Here is a 12,410-nt window from a genome sequence, read left to right as displayed (position 1 = left end):
TGTAAACCTGTAGTAAACAGACATATTTTGACCACTGTGTTGAGTTTTCAATGTGATTTTTAAAGAGAGTTCACCCAAAGATAAAAAATTCTGTCATTAGTTGCTCACCCTTATGTTGTTCCAAACCCATATGACTTTTATTCATCTTCTGAACACAAATTAAGATATTTGTGATGAAATCCGAGAGCTGCAATGTAACTACCACGTTCAAGGCCCAGAAAGGTAGTAAGAACTAGGGCTGCAGGAATTCCTTGATTCTATCCTCGAATGCATTTTGCCTGCGTCAATCAATCGGCAAAATACCGGAGGTGGCACATTCCACGTATAAAACCCATTTAAAATCATAATAAAGCACTACAATTCAGTTGAATAAATATATATGCTTTATTTATATGCCTGTAGGTTATGTACGTGCTTCTCAAAGCGGCTCAGTTCACAGTAAATGCTGCTATACAAACTGTTATCATTTCCATGTGAGTTTGGGTTTATTGTAACATTTATCTGGGAACGCAACAAACACCATTTCATCAGATTTGTAAGGTAAATCATTTATAAACCTATGTAAACACAAGAGAATACATTAGTTTCTTTCTCAATATGCTATTAACTGTTCATCACGATATCAAAATAAAAGTTTCAACTCTCACTTTGAGTTTACACGTTTTGATGTCCACATATTCAAGAACTTACAGTGGCTGTAGCATTTCTGTCATAAAGATATGGCCAAATATTAAAGATAAGGTGGACATCTGAATGAAATGTTGAGTCAATATTAAACACGGAATAGATTGCACAGTAAAGTGTAAAAACAATCACAGACCACTGGCGCCTTCTGCAGGGATTTGTTATAATGTGTAATATACATTAGCTATATTGTTTATAATAGACCAATTTGGAGTAGATGTCACAGTTACTCACTTGAAGCTGTGCGCGCATTGTGGTGGCAGAAAAAAACAAAACAAAACACTGGTAACAAGCAGAGGTAAATGGTCAAATATATGGAATAAGACGAAAAAAACAATTTGTGTGCCTTTTGATGTCAAAATCGGAATGCAAATAATTTCAATTGAATACCTCAGGCTAAACGCTTGGATGAAACTGCTATGGATGAAGACTGCTATGATTACTCTACTTTTAAAGCATAAATTTGATTTAAACAATAGGTCTACATAATATTCACATATGTTGTTCATAGGGGACGTATTGTATCAGCCCTACAGTTACAGCATGAACTATTATTTAAACCTATTAATATTAACATTTTTACATAACATTTATTTTATCTCAGAATTCTGACTTTTTCTTCTTGGAAATGCAAGTTTATATCTCCCAATTCAGACTTTATGACTCGATTTAACTCAAAAATAGTGAGTTTGTCAATTATGAGGGGAAAAAAGCCAGGAGTGTGGGATGAACTCCTATTTTGAGCCAAGGGGAAAAGAGAGAATGAGTTTTTTTTGCCTCATTACAATTGTGAGGTATAATCTCGGAATTGCAAGAATAAAGTCCGAATTTTGAAATATAAAATCAAATTGACCTTTTGTTATTCTTTTATTCCATAGCTCTATATACTGCCACTTGATAACCATCATTTTCTGTCAGCAGATAGGCTTCGCCCACAAAAAACCATCATCCCTGTTTCGGATCTGTAATACTAGCGCACTATCTAACGTCAACTTTGTTGAATAGCAGTGCTTATCGCTGGGTGACAAGCTCTTGTAATATGCGGAGAACATTTTGAAAATGACATCAGTCTCCTTAAATGTAAGTATTTTACCGTCTCCGTGTAATTCTCTAACCATGAAGGCTGTCTCTCCGGGGTTTTCTGCAACCATGATGCGCGCTCATGGGTTTAGAACGACATGAGGGTGAGTACTTAGTTTACATTCCGACATCCTGTTTGTAAAGACATCAGTATCTGTGTTCTCAAAAACAATGACGGCAAAGAGTCAGGGGAACGTTTTTATTGCAGAGGGCTGTTTCTGTCAGTATAATAACATTTTAATAAAGAAAGAATGATCCACACACCATCACACCCACACAAATAAAGACAGGCCCACATGAAATCCCTAAGCAAGGGCATGCAGGGCTGGAGGCTGAAAAGCAGGAAACCAGCACTCTTGTATCGGTCTCTCTGCACATCAACACCATTACCTGAGTCCTATAGTCCTACAGCAAAAGTGCACACTTCAAACTTGAATTCTTCAAAACCAACCCACTCTCTAACAAAGCACTTTTAGTCCAAACCAATATGACTCCAAAATCTTCAAGTGGCTTGTGTTAGTGTGTGTTATACAATCTTTTTTTTTTAGAACTGGAACACTTGTATCAGTTTTTCTGATACCTCGGTAAACTTTGCATAGTCTAGAACTTGTTTTGCCATATATATTTACTCTGCAACTCTAAACAACACTTTCACTTCATTGCCCGCATAATAAACGTATATATCTGCCTAGAAATTAAAGTATTCATCCATAAAAGACTGCTGGTTGCTGCCTCTGGCTTTAAAAAGTGCTTGGAGTGTCCATAACGTCTTTTCATAAGAATAATCTTCAAGTCAACAGTCTGTTTCTGGTCTCTATCTTTTATCCTCTAACACGGCTGGTTCTGCCCTGCATGCAGAGGTTTGTGGTACTGAGATTGAGGGTAGAATACATTCGCATGGGGGACTCACAGTTTGAGGTCAAAGCAGTGACCTTTGACCTCACCTGAACCTTTGGCATCACTGCTTTGAGATTGATGATGAATCAGCGATTGTATTCATCAATGTTTGTTTAGTAACACTGATTGTACAAATCACCAGTTGTACAGACATTCCTTCTGCCCACTCAAAAAAGGGGAAAAAGGCTGCATGCGGGAGGTACAAAAGTTTTCAAAGCATTTTGATCATTTTCTAATGATGGAAAGCACAGAAAATATAGAGGCACAGAAAGACTGGAAAAACACAAAACCAGCAAAAGGAGATAGAACAAAGAATGTTTTTGTCTATACAACGGGCTGTATAAATGCACAAAGGGCTCGAATGCAAAATAAATGTGTAGCGTTTAAATTCAAAACTTTATACAGTCCTTTGATTGACACGTTGCAGATTGAAATGAGATGGTCGTAAGGAGATCAGTGATAAATAAAAAACTGGAATGCATGAACATGGAATGAACCCGGATCTCATCCCTCACTCACACTCGTTCTCTCCCAGCACACTGAACATGTTGAGAGTGAGGCCCTTCCTGTCCGCCTTCACGGTGTCAGCCTTCACGGTATCATCTTCGTCATCCCCATCAGCATCTTCATCATCATCAGCGTCTCGATCGTTCTCCTCCTCCAGCTCTGAGCTGGATTCGCCTTCGTCATCTTCCCTGTCGCCACACTCTTCCTCTTCTTCCTTCCTTCCCTGAATAGCAATGATCTCGGCCAGGCCTGGGTGTGATTCCCATTCATCTGAAGAGATATCAGCCTCTTATCAGCAAATAGACTCAACATTACCAGTTAGTGCTACAGAAATCTTGAAGACGTGAAAATTACACATTAAATCGAGTCATGAGTGACGGATGACATAAAGCAATCTGTAGTAGTTTGACCTCTGACCTTTACTCTGAGTGTATCCGGGTGGTCGCAGACAAAGACACAGCCGACCATCGATGGCTAAACGCAGGAGACTGTTGGCTGCCCGATAGACATCGTTACGGGCCGCCTTAGCAGTTTTATACCCTCTCCTTTCAGCCCAGGCTAAAAAATAAGAAGTAAATGAAAAACATATGTGACTATCCACCTTATTCTTCAACGCGGAAATAAGCCTATGGGCGACACTTTTGGTTCATTAACCGCTATAGAAAAATTACAAGAAGAATAACAACGTGCAGTAAATGGTAAAACAGTTTGCACTACAAACCACTGTGATCATAATTAAGATAATACATTCAGATAATATGGTAAGACACCAATATGCAATATCAAGCAATAAAAATAACTGTTTTGAACAGCTAAAAATAGCTAAGCACGGATGAGGCCAGAAGCCAAACCCATAAAATTTATAAATGGCTGCACCCACTCTTACAGGAAAAATAAGGTGGATAGACAAACCAATAAAAACAACTTTCTCCCTTCAGTCAAATGTTAAATATGAAACAAATGACACAATATCAAAACAGGACAGACACCTTCACACACGTCCCATGCTGTCCAGTCCTGTGTGCTGGGGTCTTGCGGAGTTTCTGGGCTGTGGTCAGGATGTTTCAGCTTTAACACAGACAGGAAGTTGGTCCGTTCACACAGGTATCCTACTGAACTGTATGGCTCCTGCAGTTGGGCCACTGGATATATACCAGCTAGGATCTGTTTGAGAAGGTAAATAATACACATGAACATAAGAATTAACAAAACAGACTTGGTGACTTAACTTTCATAATAATGAATGATACAGTATCATTCTGTTTTTACCTGTAGTTGCTTGTCAACTTGGGAAGGGAAGACAAGCCCAGGACAATCACACAGTTTAACAGTGGGAGTGAGGTAGTACGTTTGGAAATATTTTGTGTGACCTGGAGTTCGAGACACGCTCACGACCTTCCTGCCAACCAGACTGTTCAGCACTGAAGATTTGCCTACATTAGGAAAACCTGGAGAAAGTGCAAAAAACTCCATATGAATTTTAAACTAATGAATGAATTTAAAATGTACACATTGAGAAGATACTTCATATATCTTTTATATGAAACTGGTATTTATCTACAATATGTTTTTCAGTCATTTCGAAAAAGGATTATTTCGCAAAACTGAAATGGAAACTTTCAGAAACAGATTTTTTTTTTACTTAAAAAGTGCCCTTGTCAACTTTTTTCTTGTCAAAAAAAGACGCCAAGTGTGAACATAGCCTTATTGTGGTAAAATAATTAACATTTTGCAGATTCTACAAGGTATATGTAAACTTTTGACCTCCACTTTACATAAACCTACCAACATCATGACGAGAGGTAAAAATTATGTTTTAGTCACATAATACTGGTTAACAGAATCACCGTCATTTCGCGATAGTATCTTGTTGACATTTATAAAATATCGCTAAAACTTTTGCAAATCTATAATGGAAATGCACCTATTGTCATTCTGGTTTCATGGTATCTTTAATATCAGAGAAACAGGCTTTTACCTATGCAGCCCAATGTTAGTACACCATCTTTATATAGTTCTTGTGTGGGGCTGTTCATCTCCATGGCAACGTCACTGTGATGCTCCATCAACACAGATTCCGATCCATCATCAGCCTGATCCCCCTCTGTTCCCACGGCAACAGCATCCCTCTGGATCTTCTTCTCCCAGCTACTCAAATCCACTATAAACAATAACCATCATTATCAGTTAATACTCCCCTGTGTTCCAGTGCTGATAATTTGCTGTCTGGGAGGAAGTTGTCTAACCTCTTCCTGCTGTGATCTCCTGACATGCTCTCATGATGTGAATTGGGCCTCCAGCCTGATTCCATCCTACTTTCTTCCTCATCCTCTTCTTCTGTAGAACTGCAGATAGTAAAGAAGGAGGACGTTTTTGTCTATTTTGTTATTTCTTGTCTATTTTGTTCAATTATATGAAAGCACTGATACCGGAAACTCTCTCTTACGTGTACTGTAGGGTTGTCCTGGCTGTGAGGTGAAGCAAATACAGTGCAGGTGTGGGAACTGTTTAGTCAGGTAGTGTTTCCATGCTAACACCAGCGGAGGGGGGCACAAGTCCACCTTATTGAGCACCAGGATGATGTACTTCTTTAACTCACTGGTGATGTAGTGATACAGAGCAGGAGGAAACTGCAGCACCTACAGACAGAGAGATAATGTTTTGTTTTGCTTAAAGGGATAGTTCACCCAAAAATGAAAATTCTGTCATTAATTACTCACCCTCATGTTGTTCCAAACCTGTAAGATCTTCGCTCATCTTCGAAACACAAATTAAGATATTTTTGATGAAATCCGAGAGCTTTCTGACCCTGCATAGACAGCAATGCAACTACCACATTCAAGGCCCAAAAAGGTAGTAAGGACATCAATAAAATTGTGACATCAGTGGTTCAATCGCAATGGAAAAATATCTTAATTTGTGTTCTGAAGACTAATGAAGGTCGTACAGGTTTGGAACGACAGGAGGGTGAGAAATTAATGGCAGATTTTTCATTTTTGGGTGAACTAACCCTTTAATATGTATAACACAATACAAAAATGCTGTTTTCTGAGATTAAATGTGATAGAATCTCTGGCCCCACCTAGTGGGGATTTTATTACTTCAGTTTGCATAATTTGACACTCGCCACATTTAGTGTAATGCTATGCAATTTTGATGATCTTTTGAAAACTGCTAAAAGTTTCAACAGGCGTTACAGTCGCACACTCACTGGGTGTCTGATATCCACTATGAGGAGAATGACATCAGACATCTCCATTACTCTCCACAGCTGCCTCCATGTCTGAAAGAGAGTCAATCAGTCAGTAGTAAAAAAAAAAAAAAAAAAAAAAAAAAAAAAAAAAAAAATTTTTACGTATCTGTTATTTGAAAGAGCACTATTTAGGCTGTCTGAATTTCAGTAATGAACCCTTAATCTGTTATTCACATTCTTTTGGATTAGCCTACTTGTTTGTGGACCTTTGGCCCACTTTAGGTAAAATAATGACTTGAAAGGTTTTTGGCTCAGGCATTTTATGGTCTCCTTTAGCTACATTAATGCAAAAGTATCTGAAAATTGGAGAATGTTAATAACAATGAATTCACTGTGATCCAATACTTTGCTTAGCTAAGTGGTTGAAAAATTGAGATGCAAGTTTATGAGTTCTTTGAAACAAAGCTTGTTTGTTTTAAAATTATCTGCACAATATGTGACCCTGGACCACAAAACCAGTCATAAAAGTACATTTTTAAATCTAAAAAGCTGAATAAATATGCTTTTTCATTGATGCATGGTTTGTTAGGATAGGACAATATTTGGTCGAGATACAACTATTTGAAAATCTGGAATCTGAGGATGCAAAAAAAAAAAAACACAAATCACCTTTAAAGTTGTTAATTTTTTATATATTTATGGTGGGAAATTTACAAAATATCTTCATGGAACATGATCTTTTCTTAATATCCTAATGATTTTTGGCATAAAAGAAAAATTGATAATTCTGACCAAAACAACGTATTTTTGGCTATTGCTACAAATATACCCGTGCTACTTAAGACTTTTTGTGGTCCAGGGTCACATATTGTAGTGCTTTTGTTTTCTGCAGGCTATTAAAAACAAACAAAAATCACAAAGCCTCTTTTAATAAACTAAACATGCCTTTAACTGTTGAAAAAGCTTGACTATTGCTCCTGTTGCACTAAGCAAACAACCGTTTTATGTCTCACATAGCTTGAGAAAAACAACGGCTCATAAACCAGTGAATGTGAACACTTAACAGAATTTGCCTCCAGCACTGCCTGGCCAAACAGATGCTCAAGCGCTTTAAAAAAAGCGGTTTCATTATAGCTATTGACTCAGCAGTGATCAAATTCTGGTTGCTGATAAAAATGATTTTTCAAAGTACTTCAGCTGTGTGTTTTGTAACAGAACATGCCTCACCTCAAGATTGTGCTCAAAGTGGCTGAGGGTACCGGGTGGGTTCTTGGAGTGAAGAGCCTCTAGATACTCCAGAAATGACTTCTCCTCTTTCCGCAGTAACTCCTCTCGCCGCATGTTGTAATGCCACGAGGGCCGCCGTGGGAAATCTAGGCCTGTTATTAGACAAAATGAAAGTGAAATGAAGAAAGATATAACAACATGGACCAAAATAGAAAAATAGTAAAAATCAAAATAGTTATTTTTGTAGTTTCAGGTGAGTTTGATGAATACTTCATCAAAAATTCATCAAGATCATCAAATGATTAAACAGACATTTATAATGTTACAAAGGTTTTCATCTTCAAATAAATGCTGTTCTTTTGAACTTTTATATTCATAAAAAAATCCTGAAAAATGTATCATGATTTTCAAAAAAATATTAAGCAATATTAAACTTTTTCAACATTCCTATAAATACTAAGATTTGTTTTGAGCATAAAATCAGCATATTGATTTCTGAAGGATCATGTGACACTAAAAACAGGAGTAATGATGCTGAAAATTCAGCTTTTGCCTTAACAGGATTATATTGCATTTTCAAAATATATTTAAATGGAGAAAAGCTATTGTAAATTGTAATATTACTTCACAATACTACCATTTTTCTGTAATTTTAATAAAAAAAAAACATGCAACCTTGGTGTGCATATAAGACTTTTTGATAAACATAAAAGAAATGTAATCAACCCCAGAATTTTGAACAGGAGTTTGAATATATGTTATATTTTAGTGTTCCATTTTTCAGTTGTTTAGGTCAAACAGTGCAGAATTTTAATATTACAAACACATCTCCTTTTCTCATTTACAGCAAATGGTTGTAAACAGACTCAGCATTTTTAACAATTCATTGACTCGTCTATTTGACAGCAAAGTCATACTATGCATTTTTTTATTTGACACAGATGCTGCAGCATCTGATGGTGTAATTGTGAAGGTGACATTCTGGCTAGTTTTGTGAAAATTCACCCAAATGTAAAGTCTATTATCATAACATTACGTCACCACTTCAAAGGGTGAAAATTACTGAACTGAAAATTACTCCATGATTTACTCACCCTTAAGCCATCCTAGGTGTATATGACTTTCTTCTTTCAGATGAATATAATCTTATATTAAAAAATACCCTGGCTCTTCCAAACTTTATAATGGCAGTGAATGGCTGTTGGTTTTTTGAAGTCCAATAAAACACATCCATTCATCATATAAGTACTCCACATGGCTCCCGTGTGTTACTAAAGGTCTTCTTAAAGGGTTACTCCACCCCAAAATTATTTTTTTGTCATTAATCACTTACCCCCATGTCGTTCCAAACCCATACGATTTATAAACTGTATATTTACATAAACGCAAGATTTGCTTCAGAAAGTCTTTATTAACCCCCCGGAGGTGTGTGGACTACTTTTTAAGACTGGTGGATGCACTTTTTGGACTTCAAAATCTCAACACCCATTCACTGCCATTCTAAATTTTGAAAGAGGCTGAACATTTTTAATGTAACTCTGATCATATTCGCTTGAAAGAAGAAAGTCATATACACCTAGGATGGCTTGAGGGTGACTAAATCATGGGGTCATTTTATTTTTGGGTCAACTATCCTTTTAAGTTACACAGTAGTATAAATACCTTTATCTTCTGGGTAGATCTGATTCATATCAATCTCCATTTCCTTTTCTGCCACCGGTTTTAGGATTTTCTCCCTCGCTATTTTCTTCCTCTTCTCCACTTCCTCCTTGCTCTCCTTTTCAAAGTGCAGACGGAATCTGCAAAACAAGCCATTATAAGATTAACAAACAGGACGATACATGCCCCTGCCAAAATATCTCATGTTAAATTAATAAGACAAGGCTGGAGTGACTGTTTCACCTGTCCCGACTCACCTGTTGGGGTCATATCTGCTGTCTCTGGTGCCAGGCTGATGGTTGATCCTCCTGATGTCTGTCGTCTCGCTGTCTGATGTATCCGACTGCCTGTCTCTGCCAGGCCCTCTCTCCACACTGGCATTTCGGCTACTGTGACTTGAACCAGTTTCTCCTGCACACACACAGAGACAGACATGTTTACGCAGCTATCTAAATGGGGACATTACATAGACTTTATTGTTTTTTCACATACAGATAGTTATTGATTTTATAACCTGATCCTAACCCTCACAGAAAACTTTCTGCATTTTTACATTTTAAAAAAACCTTTGTTTACTTTATTTTAATACCAGTTTTACAAATGAGAACGTTTCCAAAGGGTGGTTTTTAAAGATTTTTTTCTCAGGTTTAGTTCACTTTTAAATACAAATTTGCCACTAAAATATGTTTAAGTAAGTACACACAAACTTTAAAAAGTGTATTCTGTTTTGAACAAGACTCCAAAAGCTTTTTTTTGTTTGTTTTTGAATTATACACTATTTTCTGTATTTTCATCCTGTATGTCCATTCCAGTGTTTCCGCAGATTTTCTGAAGGTAAATTTAAGACTTTTTAAGACCAAGTAAAGAAAATAGGTGACCCTGGACCACAAAATCAGTCATAAGTAGCACAGGAATATTTGTAGCAATAGCCAACAATACATTGTATGGCTCAAAATTATCGATTTTCTTTTATGCCAAAAATCATTAGGATATTAAGTAAAGATCATGTTCCATGAAGGCATTTTGTAAATTTTCTACCCTAAATATATCAAAACACAATTTTTGATTAGTAATATGCATTGCTAAGAACTTCTTTTAGAGTGATTTTCTCAATATCTTGATTTTTCTACACCCTCAGATTCCTGATTTTCAAATAGTTGTATCTCAGCCAAATATTGTCCTATCCTAACAAGCCATACATCAATGGAAAGCTTATTTATTAGCTTTCAGGTATTTTATTTCGCTATAAAAACAGACCCTTACGACTGGTTTTGTGATCCAGGGTCACATATAAGTAAAAAATTGAAAGGAACACAATAAGTCAACAGACTCTCTAAATGCAAATGTATTCAATAGCGATGCTTCAAAGTTTGAAAATACAACTTCCAACAGATCTCCATTGCTTTTTAATTAATTTTACAAATATAAGTAGACAAAATTACAAAAAAATTAAAAATAACTCTGCAAAAATGTCTAAAGATTGACTTAATTCAAAGGGAAACACATGGGCGAGAAAAATTATATCCTTACAGATGTTTGTTCTCATTTTAAGCATTTAAGTAACCTTTTTTGATTTGAACTGTTTTGATTTTCTACTGTAAAACAAATCAAAAATACAGAGGATATTTCTTTTTTTTTTCAGTGCTTGCAATATTTGATGCCAAGACATTACAAAATTAAAACCTGTGCTCTGATTTAAGACTTTTGAAGGCCTTAATTTGTGAAGCACACTTTTTAAGACCTTCAGAAACCAGTCATATCCCTCCATAATGAACACTCTGTTGTCATTACAGTTTCTATGAGAATATTGCAGTGTGCTTTACACTGATGGCATAATTATTCCTTTAACGCTTCCACCAGTTCATCTGCACCTATTTTGGCTTGTTTTGCTGTGTACTGGACCCGAATACTTACAAAACTGTAGGCGAACAGCAGTTAATTCAGCCTGCTTCAGTGTGCATTGATCGCTTTGTTTTTGTGTTACGTAACTTCACGCCGAGTCTGCGCACTTACATACCGCATAACACAAGCGCCAGCTACAGCAAAACAAAAGCTGCTCAAAATGCGTATCATAATCACCTCCTCTCACCATTAATTCACTGTTGACAAATCATAATCGAAATATGGTCCACATAGAAAATTAACTGCTCGGGTGTGTGACGGTCGACCTGTCAGCAGTTGTTTACTGCATACAACCTTCATATCAAGTTAATGGATTTATACTGTCGATCGACATTAAATTCAGCGTTCTTTCATATTCACAACCACGAATTAAAATGACAGCAACGCGCTGCTTTGTGCATGTCAAGTTTGGTTTCACGCACACCCACAGAAACTTAGCAAACAAAGTAGTTACAGCAACGTAATACCTCAATTAATGCTCTACCATGAGGGAACCTGCTCACATGACTGCACACTAAAATATATAAATCATAAAACAATGCGTCACGTGGCTAATGTAGCACGTCTGCAAACGGGTCGCGGGCTAACTCAGCTAAGCTAACGTTAGTTACCCACCTCTCTTTTTCTCGCGTTTCGTCTGGAGCTGCTTCTTTTTCTGTTTGTTACTAAAAGGCTTTCTGCGTGGCATGTTCGCATTAGTCAAAAGATGGAAATAGAAAGAAAGTGCGAGGACGTATCCTCCTTGTTCGCTTATTATTTACATTCGTGAAGTTTCTCCGTTACTCGCATGGACTTTTCTGTGAGACCGCCCCCTGATGGGGTGGACGCTACCATTATGACTTTCAAGGATTAAACACTACGCGTCAGAAATGCATTTGATCAACTTTTAGTCAGTTGTTCTCTTTTTTTTTTTTTACTACCTCCGGTCGCTACTGTTTATGAATAAAAGGATAAAGTAGTAAGAAATTCTGACCCCCGTTTTTGTGACTAGTGGTGCAGTCTCTCCCAGAAATGAAACTGACGATTATATATGGAGGCCAAACCTATAAATATCTAACATTTAAGTATAATTAACTACAAATAAATCTAAAATTATATGAAGCTAAGTACAAACAGTTCATTCTGTGCTTCATATTCTGTTTCTCTGATGTCTGACAAACAACTTCATGAGGGAATTTACAAATACATTTAATTAGAAAAGTTCAAAAGCTACAAACCACAAAGAAAGTACCTGAATGTTCTAAACCAAAGAGGGATCTTT

General features: G+C 36.7%; 1 protein-coding gene across 1 annotated transcript; it reads right to left on the bottom strand.

Annotated features, from left to right (window-relative positions):
* Nucleotides 1–365: 365 nt before the first annotated feature.
* Nucleotides 366–11,974, bottom strand: gnl1 (guanine nucleotide binding protein-like 1). The gene is made up of 12 exons (XM_051131669.1): nucleotides 11,765–11,974; nucleotides 9,505–9,658; nucleotides 9,251–9,387; nucleotides 7,589–7,740; nucleotides 6,380–6,451; nucleotides 5,615–5,807; nucleotides 5,415–5,513; nucleotides 5,147–5,329; nucleotides 4,438–4,616; nucleotides 4,158–4,332; nucleotides 3,586–3,726; nucleotides 366–3,438 (listed from the first exon to the last, which is right to left on the bottom strand). Exons 1-12 carry the CDS (start codon nucleotides 11,835–11,837, stop codon nucleotides 3,173–3,175), a joined length of 1,824 nt encoding a protein of 607 aa, XP_050987626.1. The 5' UTR covers nucleotides 11,838–11,974; the 3' UTR covers nucleotides 366–3,172.
* Between the last annotated feature and the right edge of the window lie 436 nt (nucleotides 11,975–12,410).

The sequence above is a fragment of the Labeo rohita genome, chromosome 16 (genome assembly GCF_022985175.1).
Source record: "Labeo rohita strain BAU-BD-2019 chromosome 16, IGBB_LRoh.1.0, whole genome shotgun sequence".
NCBI lineage: Eukaryota > Metazoa > Chordata > Actinopteri > Cypriniformes > Cyprinidae > Labeo > Labeo rohita.
Note: the sequence above shows the minus strand (reverse complement) of the source record. Positions and strands in the feature narration are given on the sequence as shown.